We start from the raw sequence: 23,546 nt of genomic DNA, 5'->3' as shown, positions 1-23,546 counted from the left end.
AACGGGGCGGGGACTCGCGGTGTCGTGGGGAGGCTCTTAGGGCCGGGCCCGCGCTGGAGGTCCGGACACTCGCTGTCGCTGCTGCCGCCGCCTCGGCCTCCGCTGCCTCTGCTGGCCGTCACCATGAACCAGGACCTGCAGAAGGAGCGGGCCGCCGCCAGCTTCAACCCGGAGCTGCTCACGCACGTCCTGGACGGCAGCCCCGAGAACACCCGGCGCCGTCGAGAGATCGGTGAGGGCGGCGGGCCAGGCCTCCTTCCTTCCCCGAGCAAAGCTTGAGACTCCCTCCGGGAGGAGTCGGGGGGCGCTGTAGGGCGTAGGCCGCAGCCTCTGGCCCAGCTTTAGGGGAGCCGGGAGCCCCATTTCCAGGGGCGGCTCTGGCTGGGGGAATCGCCTATAACGAGAGGGGACCTGTGCCCGTGAGTCTGAAACCTGCTGTGACCCAGGGAGCTTTAACGGAGCCCTGAATTTCTGTCTTCCTCTTGATACCCTTTAACTCCCTACCAGAGAACCTGATTCTGAAAGACCCAGACTTCCAGCATGAGGACTTGAATTTCCTCAGTCGTAGCCAGCGTTACGAGGTGGCTGTTAGGAAGAGTGCTACCATGGTGGAGAAGATGAGGAAGTTTAACATCGCAGACCCTGCTGAAATCATGTGGTTTAAAAAGTAGGTATGCCTTAGCTTAGATCAAGTGCCTAAGCCAAAACTTCAAATCCGCAATCTGCGGCGTCCTTTTTCATCGTGCTTGACGTTTGAAGACTCGAATTGGCATATTTTCACGCCATTTTGAAGTTATTTGTGTCGAAAATAATGTTTACTTTTGTATTTAAGCCTTTTAAAGGGATGGCATTTGTAAAAAATTGATCATGGAAATGCTATAATTTTCTATCTCAAGAATCATACAAATTCGGCCCAGATGTCTCAGTTTTGAGTGATTTAAATACAGAATGACTTTGCTTTTTGTAAGAAGGAGGCCTGCTAAATTTAGAAGCTGCATTTGGAAGGATGTTTTCAGTTGCAAGGACCAAATATTAAATACTTTGGAGCAGTAACAGTTTGTATTTTCATATGTGTGTAGATCTTGAGTTTAAAATAATGGAAAATGTGGGTGGATGAAGAAGAACTTTAGTCAAACCTCAGAATGAGTATAAAGTACTCAACCCAGCATTGTTGAATCTGGTGATGGTATTTAAATGGCTCCCCTGTCATACAAGACCTCATAAAAACATGCCTTGGTCCTGCTGCTGAAAAGAGTATGTCCTTTTTTCAGACCATCTGCTTTTTGTTGTGTTTTTAGATTAGAAATAAAACTTTTTTTTTGCCTTTATGTAAATAAACACTATAATTATATGATCTTAGTACAAGATTTCTTTGACTTTCAGCATCTCTTACACTTCTCGCTTATTCCTGGGCATTTCCTGTTTTAGGCCTCTACATTTTAGAAGAACTCCAATATTTTCATCAATAAAGAATAAATGGTGTGAATGGTACATATTTAAGAGCCAAGAAAAATGAAACATGTTACAAGTTCTGCCTTTATGTAGCAATAGGCATTCCTCCCTTATACTACTGCTGCAATTACCTGTGGTATATAATTATTTTCAGTTTGACCTGGTTGTTATTGTCAAGAGGAAATGATTTACTCCAGCCCTTAGGACCACACTCAGAACTCCTTTGCATTTTAGTTACAAAAATACAGTTAATTTGGTAGTCCAGTCAGAGTGCTTACTAACTTCCAAATGCTTTTTTTTTTTATTTTTAAAGTTTGTAACTCATGGCTGTGAGGATACTGAGGTGGAGTAACTCCTAGAAGATTATGTTTCTAATTTTCCTGAGTTCGGTCTGTGAACTTTAAAAAATTAGTAAGATTTTGTTCTTCCTTAAAACAACACAAAAGAGGAGGTTTGTTTTGTTTTACTTTAAGATGGCTGATGCCGTATGTTTCAGAGTTGGTTAGAAGATTTCATGATCTGTGGTGGTGCATAACGTGTAACCAGACCCCAGTGAAGTCACAACGAAATAAAGTCCTTTATGTGAGTTAAGGATCAGTGGACACCAGCCAACTGTTTTGCGTATCATTTTTTATGACACAGACCTCACTATTTGGGAAATACAAAGTACAAACTTTGGCTTACCCTTTGACATCTTTCCAGTATTTCTGGGATGTGACAGGGAGATCGATGTATGTTAGAGAAGGGGATTGAAAATTAGTCTTGGCAATTACTGAACGCCATCGATTGTCACTCACACCCATGTCTTATGTATCACTAACAAAGTTAACTATGATGTACCATTAATTGTGAGATGCATCAGATTTCTTAAATGCTAAAATTGGCTGTGAGGAGAGGGATGCTATAATTAATGAAATATAGTAATATTTCTCTGGGGATTTTGGGCATTTACCGGTCTCTTTTACATCCAATTTCTCTATCACAAAATAAAACTCATGAGAGTATGTTGAAATTGACTAAAGTATTAGTAAAGTACTTTGAGATTTCTCAACTTGAGCAGTGAAAGAATTCACCTCTCCATTCCTTGAGAAAATAAGACTTTGCTGTTTGGGGAATAGGAGTTACTTTCCTAATCTCCTTTCCTGTAATTTTGTCTTTTAACTATACAGTTTGCTACGCAAAAACTGTAAAATATTCTTAAAAGTAATTTAAAATTCTGATGAGAATCATTCATGGTTTCTGTTATCCTTATTAGGTTTTTAAAGCTAGTTGCTTGAAAAGCATCTTCAGGAGGGATTAAACATAACTTAAAAACAAACACTCAGATTTTGTTCTTGAGTTAACTTTCAAGTGGCCTCAAAAAAAAAAAGTCTCAGTATGTTTATGAAAACATAAGTATTTGACAGTCTTTATTTTGTGTCACATATTTTTCCCTCTCAGTTTCCTAGAGTTAATTATTTCGTGTCAGTGTCATCATTTTACCAACCCAGAGCCTCCTCAATTCCCTCAAGGGATTGGGAGGGTCTTATATTGCCACCATTTTTAGCACCTGAATTACTGGTTTTATTTCTCAGAAATTCTCGCAGGTTCATTTCCTCCTTTAGTAAAGCATGGTTGTAAGGGAGTGCTGTGGTGCCCTTGCCGTTAAGAGGCCAGTTTCTACATTTATCTCCTCATTACTTATCTCCACTTTAGTGATGGGTATGTTTTGCAAAGTGCCTTACTTCTTTTTCTAGTACAGTAGCAGGAAGCTGCTGCTGATTGGTGTTACTTAGAACTCACCTCTGCTGTTCCTATACCTCCTTTCCCCTCTTTCTCTCCTTTCAGTTTAAGGTTTTTTTTTTTCAAGGTATTTTTTTAAAATTTATTTACTTTTGGCTGCATTGGGTCTTTGTTGCTGTGCGTAGGATTTCTCTAGTTGCGGCGAGCAGGGGCTACTCTGTTGCGGTGCGCGGGCTTCTCATTGCAGTGGCTTCTCTTGCAGAACACAGGCTCTAGGGCACGCAGGCTTCAGTAGTTGTGGCACGTGGGCTCAGTAGTTGTGGCTCACGGGCTCTAGAGCACAGGCTCAGTAGTTGTGGCGCACAGGCTTAGTTGCTCCGCGGCATGTGGGATCTTCCCGGGTCAGGGCTCGAACCCATGTCCCCTGCATTGGGAGGTGGATTCTTAACTACTGTGCCACCAGGGAAGCCCTCAGTTTAAATTAATATTTGATATTTGTGTGAAAATCATAGAACCTCAGGGTTAAAAAGCATTTCTGATGTTGGCTAGTCCAGGCATTCCTTGGATGTTTGAATCTGTCCCCAGCACCCCTGAAAGGTGGTGGGATGGTTTCAGGGCCTCCCCAGATGTGAATTGGCAGCCTACCCCGCCTTTCCCTTAATTCATGCTCTGCTTTTGTACAAGCCAGGATAGGCTGGCGGTGATACTGCTTCCAATCCATCCCTTGAAAAGTCATGAGGGTCAGTTAGGTGGTACTTACTTTGTACCCTAAGCTATATTTTTTTCTTTTTTTTAATAAATTTATTTATTTTATTTATTTTTATTTTTGGCCGTGTTGGGTCTTTGTTGCTGCGTGCGGGCTTTCTTTTGCGGCGAGCGGGGACTACTCTTCATTGCGGTGCACAGGCTTCTCATTGTGGTGGCTCTTCTTATTGCGGAGCACAGGCTCTAGGCGCGTGGGCTTCAGTAGTTGTGGCTCGCGGGCTTAGTGGCTCCGCTGCATGTGGGATCTTCCCGGACCAGGGCTTGAACCCATGTCCCCTACATTGGCAGGCAGATTTTTTTTTCTTATTATTTTTTTTTTTTTCGGTACGTGGGCCTCTCACTGTTGTGGCCTCTCCCATTGCGGAGCACGGGCTCCGGACGCGCAGGCTCAGCGGCCATGGCTCACGGGCCCAGCCGCTCCGCGGCATGTGGGATCTTCCTGGACCAGGGCACGAACCCATGTCCCCTGCATCGGCAGGCGGACTCTCAAGCACTGCGCCACCAGGGAAGCCCGGCAGGCAGATTCTTAACCACTGTGCCACCCGGGAAGCCCCTGAAGCTCTCTGTATAGATAGATCTGACAGAATAGACCCCTAAAAAATCTATAGCACAATGTAGCCGAGGCTGACTAGTGTACATAACTCATATTTTGACTATCTCACAGATTCTTTTTTGTGAGAAAATCGTTGAAGACTGAATTTCATTATGATTAGAGTTCCCTTAATCTGGAATAATTTTCAAAGACCGTTTGTGATAAATTTTTAACACTCACATTACCTACTTAGCTGTCTCTAAGCTCTGAAGGCCTTTAGAGATATGTGCTTTGGCCCCAGAATGTATATGTACTATCCTGGACATTTGCTTTGGTTACTAGGGAAAGATAGTTTAAATTATTCTTCTTTGGGACATTTTAACAGGTCAACAAATAAGTGTTCTGTGGAGTGTCTTTTGATTTTCGAAACAAGTAAAACCTGAAAATAATGCAAAAACAAACAGGTAAACCCTCCAAAAAATCAAACTAACAAATAACACCAACAATATAATAAACAAAAGGGGGTTGAGGCTAAAACATGGTAGAATTTGCTTCCTGGATTAAGTATGAAATTCAGAATTCTGGCCCTGAAATGACTAGGGGGAGAAGAGATTCCACTAGATTCTGCTGTTGGCTTTTTAGGTAGTAAATGATAAATATTAGTCTTAATTTCATAAGAAAGGGGTTTAAATTTTTCTAACCTTCATCCTCAGGGCCACAGCTATCTGGCAGGATTGGTAGTAGAATGCTACTACTTTCCAGAGTAAGGCTGAGATCCTTTTCTTTTCTCTCCCGTAGACTACATTTGGTCAATTTTGTGGAACCTGTGGGCCTCAATTACTCCATGTTTATTCCTACCTTGCTGAATCAGGGCACCACTGCTCAGCAAGAGAAATGGCTGCCTTCATCCAAAGGACTCGAGATAATTGGCACCTACGCCCAGACGGAAATGGGCCACGGTTAGTCCATGTTTGAGGCTCAGCGGGTAACCCACCTCAGGACTTCAGTTAACAAAGGACTCCTGGCAAAACAAACAAACAAACAAAAATGACTCCTGGCATTTGACTTTTTCCTGCTGCTACACATTTGGGGTTTTATTTTTAAATTGTTAAATCTTAAATAAAATTCAGCCTCTTATTTTCTGATAGTTTCTTTCCCCTTAAACTGGTCCAAGACTCTGGCCTGAAGCATCTGTCATTGTTATTTTTTAAGGCTCGTTACCATTGCTTCATACACCCATTAAAATGGGTGTTGAGCAGTTTGGAAAGATGGGGTTGAAAATATGGCAAAGCGCCCCATTGTATTGGTGTCTGATTAAAGACTTCGTTGAAAATTCTGAAGAGGGTTCATGCCTCAGCAGCATCTGGAAGATGCTCTGCTTTAATGAAGTTAAAGATGTGGATTTTAAACAGGCAGAGGGTTAGAGTGGTGAAGGTTGTGAGATGGTTTGGGAAAAAGTCCATGATGCTCTTCATTTCTTTTTATTCATTTTTCTATTCATGTCCGTGGACTTTATATTATCAGTAATTCTTGGTTAAATTGTTCCTAAAAACCTGGCTACTTTCAAAAAGTTGTGTGTTCAGTCTTGTGAAACAGGTTTGTTTTCATAGATGAGGCCACTGACAGGTTTGAGTGTCTTGGAATTTGAGCTGCCCGGTTCATAATGCTTCCCTTATGTAAATAAAGAAAAGTAAAGAAAAAGAGTGAGAAAAGGATGCAGATATCAGGAAGACTTCATTTTTGTGTTTGATTTGGTGCTTTTTGGTTTGCACATTGGTTTAAGGAAATGTTCTTTCCCATAGTGCCTGTGGGAACTGCAGATTCTGGTCTTGGTACAGTTTTATGAACACCCTGCCAAACACCCATGGCCATCTTCAGGATGATCGATGATCAACACTGAGATGACAGACCTGAAGGAAGGTGTCCTAACAGAAGGAATATCACGTTCCTACAATGTTCCTGTCTTGGAGTGTGCGCTCATGTTTTGTTATCTTTTTTTTTTTTTGCGGTATGCAGGCCTCTCACTGTTGTGGCCTCTCCCGTTGCGGAGCACAGGCTCCGGACGCGCAGGCTCAGTGGCCATGGCCCACGGGCCTAGCCGCTCTGCGGCATGTGGGATCTTCCCAGACCGGGGCACGAACCCGTGTCCCCTGCATCGGCAGGCGGACTCTCAACCACTGCGCCACCAGGGAAGCCCATGTTTTGTTATCTTGAGATAGCTTTGAAATAGGGGGCATAAGATGTAAACTATTGTGAGGCTAAGTGAGTCTGATCTGTGTATCTCTTGTTGGTCTAATCCTTCTGCCTCTATTTATAAGGTACATTTCAAATGTATATTTGAAGGAAGACAGGAGGAAATGAAGACTTGAACTTCACTGGTTTGAGGAGCCTGGAATGTTGGACTGAGGTCCTGTGTTGCTCTGGGCGAGTTTGTCTTTGTTAGAGTTTTCTTTCCCTTATTCCTTCTAGTTTTCGAATGCTTTCTTGTATTCGAACCAACTTTGTCTCAATCTCTATGGTTTATTTAGAGAACAGAGTTTTAAGATTAGGTCTTGTTTCTTGCTGGAACTTTGTCAGTTCATATTAGTTGTGCTTCACTGACTGCTGTTCTTTTCCAGAGAAGCCAGTCAGTTTGTTGGCTAATTTGCATCCTGTGACAGTACAGTCTTATGTAGAATATATAAAAAGTACTTCAACATCAACGGGATTGGAAATAGAGCAACTTGTACAGGATGAAGATTTGACCATTTAAATTCTGAGACCTTAGAACGGTCAACAGTGATTATCTAAGTGTTCTCACAGAATTGGCTGTAACTTCGAGTTTGGGATTCTTTCACCTCTAGGTAGCTGCTGAGAAGTGAGAGACTCAAAATTTCTCAGGCTTATTCCAGAATCCTCAAGAATCTTAAAATTCAACCACTTGCAGAAAGTCTAGGTCACCAGTTTTCTCTCTTCCCTCTAGAATTGTGTCTTCCCTCCTCTAAATACACACCTGTCTATATAGGCACACAAGCCCCAACACACATTTGGTCTGTGGGTGCGCGAGCCTTAATCAAAGGCAGAGAGGCCTGGGCCAAGGAGGGCACCCTCTTCCTGGGGTTCTGGTGTTAAAGGGACAGTCTGGGACGTGGTCCAGGGGTATTATCCTGACTGTACGTTTCTCCAGGTCACAAAGCAAGTAATGTGTTTGGTCTTCACAGGTATTTGATCATTTCACGTTCTGGCCACTTAATGGGAATTCTTCTTGCCTTTTTTTTCTCCTTTGAGTACTGAATAAATAGAATCTGCATATTGATCTTACAAGATTTTATTGTATCCTTCCAATATTTCTTTCTATTGCCTCTGTTTGATTAAACATTTTGCCCTTATGTATTCAATGCATCCTTCTCTGAGTAGGTATAAATTTTCTTCTTCCCGTATCTTGGATAATTATCTTCTATTTTATTCCCTTTTTTGTTTGTTTGATTTGTGTTTAATGCTTTGACTTGTGTATGATACAGAGATGAGTGAACCCCATACTATTTTTATGTTTATTAACTAGTAGCTCTTTCCCCTTGTTATGTTCTTTCTGGTTCATCTTAGAGTTTTGTAATAGTTTCAGTTTATTTATGGAACCTTAAATATATTACATTAATTTTTTTCTTTATTTTTCTCCTAACGTCATAAGCTTTGGCTCATTGTTGCTTTTTAAGATATTTAAAAATCTGATAGAATAAGCCTACTATTGCTATATTTCAATTTATATGTATTTGGTGTTCTTGCATACTTATTCTTCTAGATGAATTCTGATCTCATTTGCCAAGTTCGAAAACATATTCTGTAGGAATTTAAAACCCATTACCTTAAATCCCTGTATTCTCTTGGGAAGTATTAATTTTACTTAGTCCTCTCAGACAAGAATTAGCAATTTCTTTCCTATTGTCCATTTTCATATCTTTTATTCATCCTAATTAGGTATTTATATTTTCTCTTAATTAAATCTATAATATTCTGAGCTAAATTACTTAACAGATTTTTAAAATATTTTGTTGCTGTTATAAATCACCTTTCTCTTTACCACGGTTTTCTATTTGAATAGCTCTAATGGATAAGAATGAGTGATTTTTTTTTTAATCCTGGTTTTTCTAAATTCATTTATTATTGATGATGTTTTGTTTTTGTTGATTTCCTAGGATTATAATCATACTGTCCGTGGAGATGCAATTTTGATTTCTTCCTTTCTCATATATTATTAATCTAATCATTTTGTCCTCAGTATTGACTGCTAGCCTTCCCAGCCCTGTATCATGTAGCAGAGCCTGGGAAGGCCTTCTGGTGTTACGGTTTTGGAAGAATCGACTCCAGCTCTTTACCAAGCAAAATGTGGTGCTTTGCAATTTTAAAATAAATTAATTAAAAATAATATATGATCTTTATCATGCATAAAGAGTATAGCAAATACTTGATTTAAATCAAAAACTATCCAGGTCACTTTCTCCCTGTAACATTTCTGCATTTCATCCACTTCTGAATAATCCTTATCCTCGTCACAAGAGACATTTTTCTACTGAAAACATTTTTCTGCTTCAAGACGGTTTCTGATTATAAGTAGTTTTACCCCTGCCCTCCTGAGTGTGTACTCTGTGGTAACCCTTGGTGCCCCTCATTATTCCCAAATACACGCCTACCCGTGACGAGTCTGATGGGCGCCTCTGAATGGCCTCTCCTTCACCAGGAATCGCTCTGGTTTCTAGTCATGGAAAGTAGCCTCTCAACACTGTGAGTGGTTGGCCCCAGGCCACAGCTTTCAGTCCTACTTAGAGTTTTCTTCTTTTAGCTCCTAGGCGCACATTAATTTTTCTTCCTACACCTCATTCTTTTAAAAACAGCACAGTTGACATTCTTGTCTGTGCGTGAAAGGTACTCTCTCATCCCTGTAATGTGTTTTTCCAGGGATTTCCACTTTTTTTCTTTTTTTTAACTTTCTATTTTGAAATGATTACAGATTCGTAGGAAGTTGCAAAAATAGCATGGAGATGTCCCGTGAACCTTTCACCCAGTTTGCACCAGTGGTGACATCTTACAGGATTTCCACTTTGATGCTTCCAAGTCTAGCTCTGATTTTGGCAAGTCTTTCTAGTGTCCCCACCGTTGTCCTCAGCCCAGGTTGCACTAGAAGACGTGATTAGGAGATGAGATTCTTGTCCTTGTTTTGCCATTATCTTTTTGACCTGAAGACACATAGTTCATCTCAGCTTTAATTTCTCTGTAAAATGAGAAAGTTATTCATGCATTCTTCAATCTTTATGTGATTGGTTAGCTGAAAGCTCAGCCCACCCCCAGCCTCTTTGGAAGCCATCACATGTCAGCCCCTGCCTAGAGCACCCTGTCCTGATTATTCTCCTCCTCAGGTGGAACAATTGGAGAAATTTTGAAACTGAAATGTTTAGGCTCATTTCTAAGGTAATGAGCACAGTAAGAGTAATATAGAATTGATTAATTTTGAGCTGGAAGTTAAATAAAATGCCAGTAGCATGCAACATTACAAAGCCATATAGAACTATTTCCTATTAGAAATAAATTCACATAAAAGTTTAAGGCACCTGCAAATTTTAAATGGAAAAGAATGACTTTAGAAAGTGGATTTTTTTTTTTTTTTTTTTTTTTTTTTCTTTTTGCGGTATGCGGGCCTCTCACTGTTGTGGCCTCTCCCGTTGCGGAGCACAGGCTCCGGACGCGCAGGCCCAGAGGCCATGGCCCACGGGCCCAGCCGCTCCGCGGCATATGGGATCCTCCCAGACCGGGGCACGAACCCGTATCCCCTGCATCGGCAGGCGGACTCTCAACCACTGCGCCACCAGGGAGGCCCTAGAAAGTGGATTTAAAATGACAACTAACATGTTTAGTATCGTTTGTGATAATTCCCATATAATTATAATGGAGAGCTTGTTATGCATGAATCTGTTATTTGTAAATGTTACGGTCTTCACTAAAAATCGCATGTCTTTTTATTTCTGAAATTAATTATTGGGATGAAGAGCACTGTCAGTTTTTGTATTACATTGTTTCAGTAGCATGTGGCTGGTTATTTGTGATGGATCCAAATGAAATGACCAGAATTATGTGAGGAATGTGGATTAATGCTGGATGTTTTATGGACAAACAGAAAAGATTCTAGCCTAGAAGCATTATTGGAATTAGATCCTGGAATAACTTTTGTCCAAGAGAACCACTATGTTCTTTTGTCTCAACTTTTCATTAGAATAAATGTCATTGTACAACTTAAATTCTCCATTCCATCCAGCCTTTTCAGGTTTTTTATTTACTTTAATTGCAAGGCTCGAATCCTCTGCCTTGCTCACATGGTCTTGTGCTGCACAGGCTTTGGCATCGGTAGCCAATCCCTACCGAGATTAATTAATTTTAGAGATGAGTAACATTAGAAAGTACTTCTCGCCAACATAAGAAAAATGGAAATAGCTAAGAGTTATAAAGTAATACAGACGGGGCAGTGCTCCCATCCATGATAAAGTCCACCCATTAATTCATACTTAACAGAAGGGTTTTTTTCTCCTTCCCTTCCTCTGTTTGTTCAAATTGCTGATTCTCTCACACCTGATAATCTTCTCTCAAATGCCCATCCTTGGTATTTCTTTGAAGCTTTGTGCACCGAGGGCAGTCTGGGCCTCTGGATCTTCACTTGGGCATGTTCCTGCCCACCTTGCTTCACCAGGCAACCGAGGAACAGCAGGAACGCTTCTTCGTGCCCGCCTGGAACTTGGAGATCATTGGCACTTATGCCCAGACAGAGATGGGTCATGGTACGGTGCATTCAGTCTACCTTCTGGGTTGGGTGGGGCTCTTCGAGCTTAGCATGCATAGAGTGTCCACAACTTGTCAGCAGTGGCACGTCCACGTGCTGTGTAAGATCTGTTTAAATGCAGTGTTTCTGCAGGGTTTTCACACATATAAGTCTTGGCATAGACAATGCTTTGGTCGGTGGAAATTAAAGCTTATATTATCACAGACATGCTGATGGATTGTTCATGGTTCCCCTTCAGAAGGTCAAGAATTACAAGTCAGGCCTTACTTAATAAGTGATTTTTCAAGTTTACTGAAGTTGTATGGAATTTGTGTGTATATAGAGTCTGAACCCATCTCTTTTTCTTCATTACTATCTGATTATCTTTGCTACTGATACCTTAATGAACTTGCACAGATTGCAGAAGAAATACAGATTAATAGAATGTGTGCTCTTTGACTTGCTGAAGGGAAATGAGTGGCTTCTATAACCAAAACATGCAGCATTTTGTACCTTGACATTATTTGTGCCTTGATTCAGTAAATTCAGTAAAGTTCTGAAAGTGGCTTTGGCCACAGTTTAGAAAAAATAAGATAAGTTGTACTTGTGGGCAGTTGATTTCACACTCTGTATGTACTGCCTTTCTTCTTTTTTTTAAAAAAAAAAATTATTTATTTATTTATTTTTGGCTGCGTTGGGTCTTCATTGCTGTGCGTGGGCTTTCTCTAGTTGCGGAGAGTTGGGCTACCCTTCATTGTGGTGCGTGGGCCTCTCATTGCGTGGCTTCTCTTATTGTGGAGCACGGGCTCTAGGTGCGCAGGCTTCAGTAGTTGTGGCACGTGGGCTCAGTAGTTGTGGCTCGCGGGCTCTAGAGTGCAGGCTCAGTAGTTGTGGTGCACAGACTTAGTTGCTCCGCAGCATGTGGGATCTTCCCGGACCAGTGATGGAATCTGTGTCCCCTGCATTGGCAGGCGGATTCTTAACCAGTGCGCCAGCAGGAAAGTCCCTGCACCACCTTTCTTTTTTCTTTCCATCCCTCACCTGTCTTTTCCTGTGAACTGGATGGGGCTGGAGGTGGTGGCTGTGCCTGGTAGCATCCGTTCCACATTGGTATCTGTGTTTGCCATTCATTTACTTCTGGCTTCTCTTTTCCTACTCAGACATTTCAGAACAGCTGGTCTAGTGTATATTTTCCACTTGCTCCTTATTCCTGTACAACTTTATCTTCATTTGATTGCTAATTTGGCTTTCAGCTTCCGTGTAAATAGTATTTTAGAGGATTTTCCTAAGGCTCAAAGTGGAATACTGTTTGATCCAGTTGTGCATTTGAAAACGTTTTGTCATTACCTGTTCTGTTTAATATGCTACCTCGTTTTCTATAAAAGTTTCTTCTTTGGTGAAAGGAGTCTTAGTGTCTGATTCGTTGATTCCCACACAGGGAAAGGTTGTGGATCACACATAAACTGTCCATTTCCGTTATTTAACTCGGGAGTTTCTAAGTGTTTCACAGTTTAAGTGTTTAATGAGATCTGGCATTATCAAAGCAATTTGGTAGAAGGTTCTCAGCATTGGCTACAGGATAGTATTACTAGGGAGGGTGTCACTTAGAACATTTTTCTGTAACTTTTTTCAAATAATTTTGGCACGTTTGTATTAGGATTTAAAACACGAATCCCTGTCCATCTCCATTATGCATAAAAATGGAAACTCTTCCTAGTCACACTAGTGAACCAGCCAGGAATAAGTTAAGGCTTAGCGTTGAGTCTGCAGGGTGAACTTGGACCTTATTATTGGACTTTTAGAAATTTAAAAAAGTCACTGTTGCAGGTCTTTTCCGCATAATGATTATAACTTTTTTTTTCCCCCCCGCACTGCGAGGCATGTGGGATCTCAGTTCCCCCACCAGGGATCGAACCCGCGCCCCCTGCATTGGAAGCGCGGAGTCTTAACCACTGGACCGCCAGGGAAGTCCTGGTTATAACTTTTTAAGTTCTTGTTTTCCTTTCTAGCATTCATTCTGAAATAAATTCTCGGTTTTCAAGAACTTTAGCCGAGTCTCTTCCTGTCACGTGTTCTCATTCTTTGTTATAATACAGAATTCCAGAACATTACATTGGTGTGGTAGACACAATACAAATGAGTTGAAATTGGCACACTAACAACTTAGGTATGCCTTTAAAAGGTCAGTTAACTTCCCAGTTAAATTCGTATCCTGTGACCTTACGAAACTACGATTCTAATCTGCCTTTATTTTACATTTTCTTTTGGTTGATCTAAATAAATGTTCCATATCCACTGCCACAGAAGTGCACTAAATCAAGTACAGAAATGGAATATGCTTGACATTCATATTTTCAGCTTAATAGGAACAAATCAGGAAATCACATATTAATTAAGCATAGGAAATAACGTATCTTGGTTATCAACCATTTGTAGTTCATCTATAGATGTTTTGTTGTTGTTAGATTTTGTTACTCTCTGCAATGCTAAAGCTTTAAAGGACTGGGCAGGAGATTTTACCCTGTACCTATTTTTTCCCATATTCTATCTGAAGTAGGTGTAATTCATTTTCTTAGGAACTCATCTTCGAGGCTTGGAAACCACAGCCACTTATGACTCTGAAACCCAGGAGTTCATTCTTAATAGTCCTACTGTGACCTCCATCAAGTGGTGGCCTGGTGGGCGTAAGTGAATTTTTTAACAGTTATTGGATGTTTTAAGATTTATTATAATGTGTTTAGAATGTAGAGCTTATATGAGAATATAATTTTGAAATATAGAAAAAGCTCTTAGAGCTTAAACTATTCTGAGCTATTTCACATTCTCTTGTGTTGCATGTTACAGATATTTATACGTTTTGCAAAGCGCAGAAAGGGCAGCTATCTTACTCTGATTTTCATGGTTTTTCATTTAAATATTCTCATGTGTTAGCATAGTTTCCATAGTCATCATTTAAAGTAATTTAGTTTTCCCTGTTTGGTTAGTCATTTCCATACTGGAAAGCATTTGAGTTGTTTTCAAATTTTTATTATAGATAGCTTTGACATGAAATTTATTTAATACCGTCTTCCATTCTGAGTTATTGTTTTAGGATATATATTTCAGATGAGATTAGTGGTTGAAGGATTTTGTTATTCATGTTATATATTTTAATATGGGATGTTACATTTTGATAGGAAAAAAACTAGCATGCAAAAAAAGAAATATTTCTGGATGTGCTAACCAAAAATCTCTTAAAGCAGCTGTATCCCATAGTACTTTCTGCAACGATGGAATGTTCTCTGTCTTTGCTCTTCAGTATGGTAGCTACTAGCCACTTTCAGCTTTTGAGCACTTGAAATGTAGCTAGCTGACTGAGGGACTGAATCTTTTATTTTATTTAATTATAATTAATTTAAATGTAAACAGCCACGTGTGGCTAGTGGCTACTGTTTGGGAAAGCCCTGCCTTAATGGAGAAAAAGGATGTAATTTAAAGTAATGTTCTAGGATTATCCTAAAAATTTATTTATGTAAATGAATGAAAAATAAGTAGAAAAAGCCTACTTTTTAAAAATGCTATCAAATTAACATGCTGTACACCTTAAACTTAGACAATGTTATATGTCAATTATATCTCAATTTAAAATGTGTTTATATATATTTAAAAAAATGAAGGATTGCTTTGCCAAAATTCAGTGAATAACTATCAGCTTAACTGGATTTCCTTCTGAAAACTAGGCATGGCACTGTCATAAGAAAAGCTCTCTGGGCACACTTTATTGATGGAATCTAGTGTTATATTTGACATATGCTTTTTTTCCCCCTCTTTTGTTTCTATGAAAATGTAAAAATGTTTGATCACTTCCCTCTCTTGTTCTGTTTGATGTTGCAGTTGGAAAGACTTCAAATCATGCGATAGTACTCGCCCAACTCATCACTCAGGGGAAACGCTGTGGATTACATGCCTTCATTGTACCTATTCGTGAACTTGGGACCCATAAGCCTTTACCAGGTTAGAATTGTTCATCTGATGTTGAGGTGAAAATTAAACCAATCACTTTCTTCTGCAAAAAGTATAATACATAACTAAAGAAGAGGAGGGAAGCCAGGAATTCCAGAGCATAAACACCTTGTGACTTTCATCTGCGGTAGGTATTACTGTTGGAGACATTGGCCCCAAATTTGGCTATGATGAGATGGATAACGGCTACCTGAAGATGGACAATTATCGCATTCCCAGGGAAAACATGCTGATGAAGCACGCTCAGGTATATTTAGACAGAAAATAGGAGGAGAGGTGTCAAATACGGGGATTTCAGTGGCTGTTGATAATCACGGGGTTAGAAGGATCTATTCTTTTTTTTTTTTTTTTTTTTTTTTTTTTTTTTTTGCGGTACGCGGGCCTCTCACTGCTGTGGCCTCTCCCGTTGCGGAGCACAGGCTCCGGACACACAGGCTCCGCGGCCATGGCTCGCGGGCCCAGCCGCTCCGCGGCATGTGGGATCTTCCGGGATCGGGGCACGAACCCGTGTCCCCTGCATCGGCAGGCGGACTCTCAACCACTGCGCCACCAGGGAAGCCCGGATCTATTCTTTTAGAAGGTACTAACAGATTTTTACTTCTGAAGCTGCTTTTATTATGGCCATGAAATCAAAAGCAGTTGGCCGGTATGAAGAACATGTTTTGTTTTGCTAAACCAGTGGGGGCTCAAACTTTAGCATGCATTAGAATCATCTGGGGGGCTGGCTAAAACCTAGAGCGCTTGGCCCCCAGAGTTTCTGATTTAGGAGGTCAGGGTGGGGACTGAGCATCAGGTGATGCTGATGCTGCCTTTCTGGGGACCACACTTTGAGAACGACTTGCCTAAACTGCCACTTGGTTTTAACAGAAGGAAGCATCCATCTCATGTTCTTTTTCCAGGTGAAACCTGATGGCACATACGTGAAACCCCTGAGTAACAAGCTGACCTACGGGACCATGGTGTTTATCAGGTCCTTCCTTGTGGGAGAATCCGCTCGGTCTCTGTCTAAGGCATGCACCATTGCCATCCGATACAGTGCCGTGAGGCATCAGTCTGAAATCAAGCCAGGGTAAGGGTGGAGTCTGAGATGAGCTTGATACTGAAGACCTGGCTTGGACCCCATCCAAATATCAAAATTCCCAAATGTGTTGTGGAGAAAGTGCATTTGCTGTAAAATTAGCTAGAATGGCAGTGTACTGGGTCTGAGAACCTAGACTTCCCTTAAGTGGAAAGATGAGAATAACCACGTAATTATTACTTTTAACCTTCTAAGGAAAACAGTAATATTACTTGAGCTTTATAAATGAAATGTTGAAAACACTGAAGGTGGTGTGAAGATTCTAGTTGCTACTAACAATTACAAATCGGGTATAGTGAAAGTGACATTAAACTTGGTTCTCTGTTGTGTTCATGGACATGCTTTATTCTTACTACTGCCTATTACTTGGGCATGACTCTTTGATAAGCTTTTTACTCTTAAAGAAGGAATAAAGAAATTGATAAGAGCAGACCTGCGTAGACTTCAAATATTTAACTCAGTGCATTGGGTCTCCTCAGATTGTGGTCAGAATATAGTTTATTCAGCCATCTAGGCCCCTTTAACGTTGTCTTCCTCCTGTGAAGTTAATGAACTTTGGTTCCGGAAGTTGCCATGAGATACAATTCTCTTAGACTGGAAAGACTAAGAAAAATATGAAAGTCAGCTAGAAAATCCTGTCCAACTAAGGCAGCTCATCAAGGTGGTTAAGCATGTGGTCTTCTATAGCCAAATGCCCTAGATTTAAATCAAGGATCTGCCACTTATTAGCTCTCTACCCTGGGTAGGTTCTTAACCTCTCATTTTCTCCATCTGTAAAATGGGGGTAATAAAAGTTAACCTCACAGGATCTTTATAAGGACTCGATAAATTAGTCTTTCAAAGTGCTTAGGCCAGAACCTGGCACATAGTAAGCTCTGTATAGGCATTTAATTTTTTCCCCCTTTTTTTATATGCTTTAGTGAACCAGAACCACAGATTTTGGATTATCAAACCCAGCAGTATAAACTCTTTCCCCTCCTGGCCACTGCCTATGCCTTCCAGTTTGTAGGCGCATACATGAAAGAGACCTATCATCGGATTAATGAAGACATCAGCCAAGGGGACCTGAGTGAGCTGCCTGAGGTCTGCGTCATGTCTTGTTCCCTTGTGGGCACCCTTCTGGTTCATATTTGCCTATTGGATCATGTCCAGAGAAAATTAAACATTGGGGTATCTTGAAAAGAATCCATATATTCTCAAAAGATAGAGAAAATTTTCTAATTGAGAGTGGATCAGATGCGAAGATGCGTGGGTTTGTTTTTATTTTTATTTTTTTTTTGCTTTATAACAAATTTAATCAGTTATACATATACATATGTTCCCATATCCCCTCCCTTTTGCGTCTCCCTCCCACCCTCCCTATCCCACCCCTCCAGGCGGTCACAAAGCACCGAGCTGATCTCCCTGTGCTATGCGGCTGCTTCCCACTAGCTACCTTACGTTTGGTAGTGTATATATGTCCATGCCGCCGTGGGTTTGTTTTTAAGTTTCAAAATTACTGTACCACGTTGGTCATTTATTAATCAAAGGAACCTAAGTGGTGCCTTTTTTGCCAAGTAAAACAGTTCAGAAGGGAATGTGGGAGTGTTACTAGTTCAGGCCAATCGGATGAGCATGCTTTTCAGTTTACATGGCATAGCAAGTGATTTTGTTTGTTTTTTGTTGTTGTTTTTTTGTTTTTTGGCTACGCCACGTGGCTTGTGGGATCTTAGTTCCCTGACCAGGAACCCGGGTCCCTGGCAGTGAAAGCGTGGAGTCCTAACCACTGGACCACCAGGGACGTCCCTGCCAAGTGATTTTGAAAGTGATGAGTGCTGTTAAGTGAGGCTAAGTGTGTCTCATTGGAATGCGGGCTGTCAGCACTGCAGATGTTCTGATGGCCTGTGCTTCCCCCTTCAGCTTCACGCCCTCACTGCCGGGCTGAAGGCTTTCACGTCCTGGACGACTAACGCTGGTATTGAAGCCTGTCGGATGGCTTGTGGCGGGCATGGCTATTCTCACTGCAGTGGACTTCCAAATATTTATGTCAACTTTACCCCAACCTGCACCTTCGAGGGAGAAAACACTGTCATGATGCTACAGACGGCCAGGTGAGAATCTAATTCATGATTTCTCATATGTGGTCTCAAGAATGTTCGAGTCCTTTCTGTTCTTATTGCCATGTTTTCTGTTCTCATTATATTTGTTTTTTTGGGGTTTTGTTTGTTTGTTTGTTTGTGTTGCGGTACGCGGGCCTCTCACTGCTGTGGCCTCTCCCGTTGCGGAGCACAGGCTCCAGACACGCAGGCTCAGCGGCCATGGCTCACGGGCCCAGCCGCTCCGCGGCATGTGGGATCTTCCTGGACCGGGGCACGAACCCGTGTCCCCTGCATCGGCAGGCGGACTCTCAGCCACTGCACCACCAGGGAAGCCCTGTTCTCATTTGTTCCAGAAAGATGTCATTTTTGCCTTCCATCCTGACCCACGGTTTTTTCTTGGGGTCAGGCTAGTATGAAACAGCTGTCACACAGCTTAAAGTCATTTCAGGAGTTCGTTTTATTTCTGTTTCACGAGAAGCATAGTTGCTGAAAGCATGTGTCCTGGTGACTTTCAGGTTCCTGATGAAAAGTTATGACCAGGTGCACTCAGGCAAGTTGGTGTGTGGCATGGTGTCCTACTTGAATGACCTGCCCAGCCAGCACATCCAGCCACAGCAGGTGGCCGTCTGGCCCACCGTGGTGGATATCAACAGCCCTGACAGCCTGACAGAAGCATACAAGCTTCGTGCGGCCAGGTGAGCACACCCTCAAGAGCTGGGACAGGGCCATGGGGGCCTCTGTGGCCAGGGGCTTATCGGGAGAGGCGGAAGGCACAAGTACTAGCGATCACTTCCTTGAGCTCCAGTTTTCCAGTTCTTTTCTTTTTTTAACAGATTAGTAGAAACTGCTGCGAAAAACCTTCAAACTGAAGTGACTCACAGAAAAAGCAAGGAGGTAGCATGGAACCTAACTTCCGTTGACCTCGTTCAAGCAAGTGAGGTCAGCGATGGTCCTCTCTCCCCCTCCCCTTCTCTGTCCTTCACCACCCCCCTCATTTTCTTAGTGCAAAAACTGTATCACTGTTGAGTCTTTTTCAAAGGTTCTTGCACTCTGGTGTTTTCTTTTTATCTAGGCACATTGCCACTATGTGGCAGTTAAGCTCTTTTCAGAAAAACTCCTCCAAATTCAAGAGAAATCCATCCAAGCCGTCTTAAGGAATTTGTGTCTCTTGTATTGTCTGTATGGAATCAGTCGGAACGCAGGGGATTTTCTTCAGGTATTTTCTAAGCTTAAGTCCTTTTATTTATGTATTTCTTAATTTTTTATAGAAAAATAATTGTGGTTTACTTTGTGGTTGTACGTGTATATATACATATATAAATATATTTATACGTACCTATGTAATATCTCTGTTTGCTTGCTTGTTTCTTTTAGGGGAGCATCATGACAGAGTCTCAAATCACCCAAGTGAATGAGCGCATAAAGGAGTTACTGACTGTGATTCGCCCTGACGCTGTTGCTCTGGTTGATGCATTTGATTTTCAGGATGTGACACTGGGCTCTGTGCTTGGCCGCTATGATGGGAATGTGTATGAAAACTTGTTTGAATGGGCCAAGAAATCCCCACTGAACAAAACAGAGGTAAAAAAAGAAAAACAATGTCTTTTCACGTTTTGAAATTGTTCATTTAAATATTAAGGCAGGAAAGACCTCTGAGTGATGATCTGTGAAAGCTTTGAAAGCTCTCATGGCCACTTCAGACAGTCTCTTTATTTGAGCAACAGGTTTTGAAGGGAACAAGGTCATTCCTGCAGTGTGCAGGTTTTTAGTTTTCCCCAACTATTTAGCAACAATTGAAAAATTTCAAATGTATACACAAATAGAATACTCCAGTGCATCTCCCCCGTACCCTTTGTCATGTTTCAGCAACTGTCTGCTCATGGCCAGTTGCGTTTCATCTGAACCTCCCAGCTAAGAATTATTTTGAAGCAAATCCAAGACACCAGATAATTTTATTCATAGATATTTCAGTATGTATCTCTAAAAGATAAGGACTCTTCTTAAAAAACATAAACACAGTGCCATTCTCACACCTAAACAAATTAACAATAATTCTTTAATATCATGAACTACTACCCAGTCAGTGTCCAGATTTCCCCAGTTAGCTCAATACTTTTTTTCTCCCCACTTCGGATTTTTTGAACCAGGATCCAAATAAGGTTCAGATAACTTCTTGATGAAAAGTATGCTATTTTATTTTATTAGTATATTTATTTATTTATTTATTTTTGGCTGTGTTGGGTCTTTGCTGCTGCGCGCGGGCTTTTTCTAGTTGCAGTGAGCAGGGTCTCCTCTTTGTTGCGGTGCGCGGGCTTCTCACTGTGGTGGCTTCTCTTGTTGCGGAGCACGGGCTCTAGGCACACGGGCTTCAGTAGTTGTGGCTCGCGGGCTCTAGAGCACAGGCTCAGTAGTTGTGGCGCACGGGCTTAGTTGCTCTGCGGCATGTGGGATCTTCCCGGACCAGGGCTTGAACCCGTGTCCCCTGCATTGGCAGGCGGATTCTTAACCACCGTGCCACCAGGGAAGTCCCGGCAGGCGGATTCTTAACCAGTGCGCCACCAGGGAAGTCCAAGTATGCTACTTTAAATCGCAAACTCTGTATCAGTAATTTTTTTCTCTCCCTTCCCTGCAGGTCCATGAATCTTACCACAAGCACCTAAAGTCACTGCAGTCCAAGCTCTGAAGTGTCTTGAGGACAAGTTCAATCTGCTCCCAGAAGTAACTATACTCTACTCGCCTTGTACCTGTCACACAAATTTGTGTGGAATCTTTGTCAAATTTAGAAAAGCTAGAGCAAATGATAAATTGACCCTTTTCTCTTTTTATAAATGAAAAAAAAAAAAGAACAGATTTGAGATTAAAGGAAAAAACCAGATGTGTTTTACAAGTGCAATTAACACTGAAAGAGACCTGTTAAGCATTCAGGAAAAGCTTTAAGAAATGCGATGTGGCTTCCATCTGTAATGCTGCTGATCCCAGGAGGCCAGGACTTCTGATAATTAGTAGAATTTAACTACTAAGTAGTTAATTATTTTCACATCTTAATTGCTAATCACTGGATATGCAAGTGTTTTTAAGCAAAGGTATTTTTTAAGTGGGGGTAGAACCCTTCCAAGCTTTCCTGCTAATTGTCCTACCACTTCTGCCGTGGGCCCTGGCTAGAAAGCAGGACTGAAGAAGAGGGACTAGGGAAAGAAACTAATCAGGAAACTTGGTGTGTGTGTGTGAGTGTGAGAGTGTGAGTGCGTGCCTGATACATTGACATGTTTCCTGCCTGCTTGCCCTCCTTTGCTGGTGTATTGTTCCTGTCTACCTGTTCACAGTAGCCTTTTTCTAACACAAGGATTTCTTCAGCACAGGCTACTGCAGGGTCACTGCCCCATGTGATTAGGAACTAGTCTTCCATTGGAGGGTTTCCCTAAATTGTTGCTCTCGTAGCAGTACAGCTCCCTTCGCCCCAACTTCTTGGGAGGGGGTAGACAGCAAAGTTATCTCTACATATAACTTTTGGCAGCTGATGGGACCTCCAAGTCAGTGGTTTTGTCTCCCGCTCTCTCTCTTCCTCCCTCTCCCTCTCCTGAGAGAGAGGCAAAAAAAAGGAGAAAAAGAGAGTCACATTTCCTTCTTAGTAGAATAAGGGCAGGAAGAGCTATCAGTTATGGTTACTGTAACTCTGGTGACCATATTAACTAAATTTTCTGAAACAATCCAGATTCCCTCTATTCTGTCACTTTGGTGTAAGCTGTTAAAATGCTCGGTGGTTACAGCGTCTGGCCTTACAAAAATAAAAGCATCACTCGCCGCCTCTTACACCCAGGAGTTGCACAGAAAGATCCTTTGACAAACCATGTGTTCTGATTTTTGGATCAGAAAATATAATCATTGAAACTGTGGCTAAAGGATAAATGGAAGTTCCATAGAAAATCCGTTTCTTATTGTATATCTGGCATTATTTTCAGTATGTTTCTAGGAGCTTTTTCTGACTTGCTAAATTGTCCTTTCAGCTGAAATCTAATTTATACAATCACTCTATATTTAAAATCTAAACATGTATCTCTTAATGAATTTTTTCTTAAAATCAGTGTAAAACAAGTCACTTGATTTTTTGTTTTTGTTAACTCTTTGTGACATCTGCCTCATGAAACCAGTTGTTCTAACATCAGTCTTGAGAATGTAGTATGTAATTCAGTGGAAATGTAATTCCTGTCTTGGGACCTGCCATAAAATCTATCCCAGTGGAACGGGTAATAGGAAATAAGGTCCAGCAGAAGAAATACTGTCAGTTGACACAAGCCTTAATCTTTCCGCCAGGAGCACTGATTGATAATTGTGCTAAGACTGAAGTACAAAAGCACTCTGTTAATCTCATTTGGGTATATCTTTGACTAGATCAGATTTTGGGAAATAACAGAGAGTAAATTCAAATTCCTTAATATTGACCTGTTAAATGTAGAATTGTTTCCAATTAGGGGTTAAAAATCTTATTCACAGAGGGATATCCATGGTCAGGATCTAAGGGTGTTTGAAATGACACCCACCCAATCCAGCTGCATAGATCTGGGATCTAAGCAGGTTGGAACAGGTGGTGGACTCTGCAGAGCCACCTTCAGTCCAGCACCTTGAGTTTTATTTAAAAACAGTCTGATATTGACAGTATTTTTATTAACATTGGAATGGTTTTGTCTTGCACTTTGTTCTCTGTAATTAAAGAATAAAGATATCGTAAAACCTCACTAATTTGTTACTATCAAGATGGAAAGAATGTGCCACATAACTAAACGTAAGTTGAAATTATGAAGAATTTTAAGATACAGGTGTAGGTAACACTAAACAAAAAAAGGAAGGCGTGGGAACTGCCGAAGCAGATAAGACTGAACGGGCCTCGGTGCTGTCGTTGCAGAGTATCTGAGCGCTCTGTCCATGCAGGAATGCAGGTCTCTTGGCTGCTCGTAAGGAAGCAGCAGACCCAGCCTGCTGTCCCTTAGAAGCCAGACTTTGCCACAGATAAGTTTGGTTCTGTTGGGTTCTTTTATGAGCCGTTTTCACAAAGAGTACAGATAAATTTCAACCTAATCTCCAAAATGATGATAAATCTCAGTAGAATTAATGAGATTTTTCTGTTAGATGATACCGATA

The 23,546-nt window shown here is 41.3% G+C and overlaps 1 protein-coding gene across 3 annotated transcripts; it reads left to right on the top strand.

The window, feature by feature from the left end:
- The first annotated feature begins 31 nt into the window (after positions 1-31).
- ACOX1 (acyl-CoA oxidase 1) lies at positions 32-23,462 on the top strand. 3 transcript variants are annotated; one of them, XM_081219871.1, is made up of 14 exons: positions 32-232; positions 508-667; positions 11,111-11,271; positions 13,829-13,936; positions 15,126-15,245; positions 15,386-15,501; positions 16,154-16,323; positions 17,253-17,415; positions 18,232-18,422; positions 18,926-19,105; positions 19,244-19,349; positions 19,483-19,626; positions 19,785-19,991; positions 21,043-23,462. In XM_081219871.1, the coding sequence occupies exons 1-14, from the start codon at positions 124-126 to the stop codon at positions 21,091-21,093; spliced, it is 1,986 nt and encodes a 661-aa protein (XP_081075997.1). In that variant the 5' UTR covers positions 32-123; the 3' UTR covers positions 21,094-23,462. The 3 variants fall into 3 exon arrangements, with proteins under 3 accessions (XP_081075997.1, XP_081075998.1, XP_081075999.1); XM_081219872.1 differs by lacking the exon at positions 11,111-11,271 and adding an exon at positions 5,270-5,430; XM_081219873.1 differs by lacking the exons at positions 32-232; positions 508-667 and adding an exon at positions 5,276-5,430.
- Positions 23,463-23,546: the final 84 nt, after the last annotated feature.

This window comes from Mesoplodon bidens (assembly GCF_964165515.1).
Source record: "Mesoplodon bidens genome assembly, chromosome: 19".
Taxonomy (NCBI): Eukaryota; Metazoa; Chordata; class Mammalia; order Artiodactyla; family Ziphiidae; genus Mesoplodon; species Mesoplodon bidens.
The sequence above is the reverse complement of the archived record's forward strand: the minus strand, read 5'-3'. Positions and strand labels throughout refer to the sequence as shown.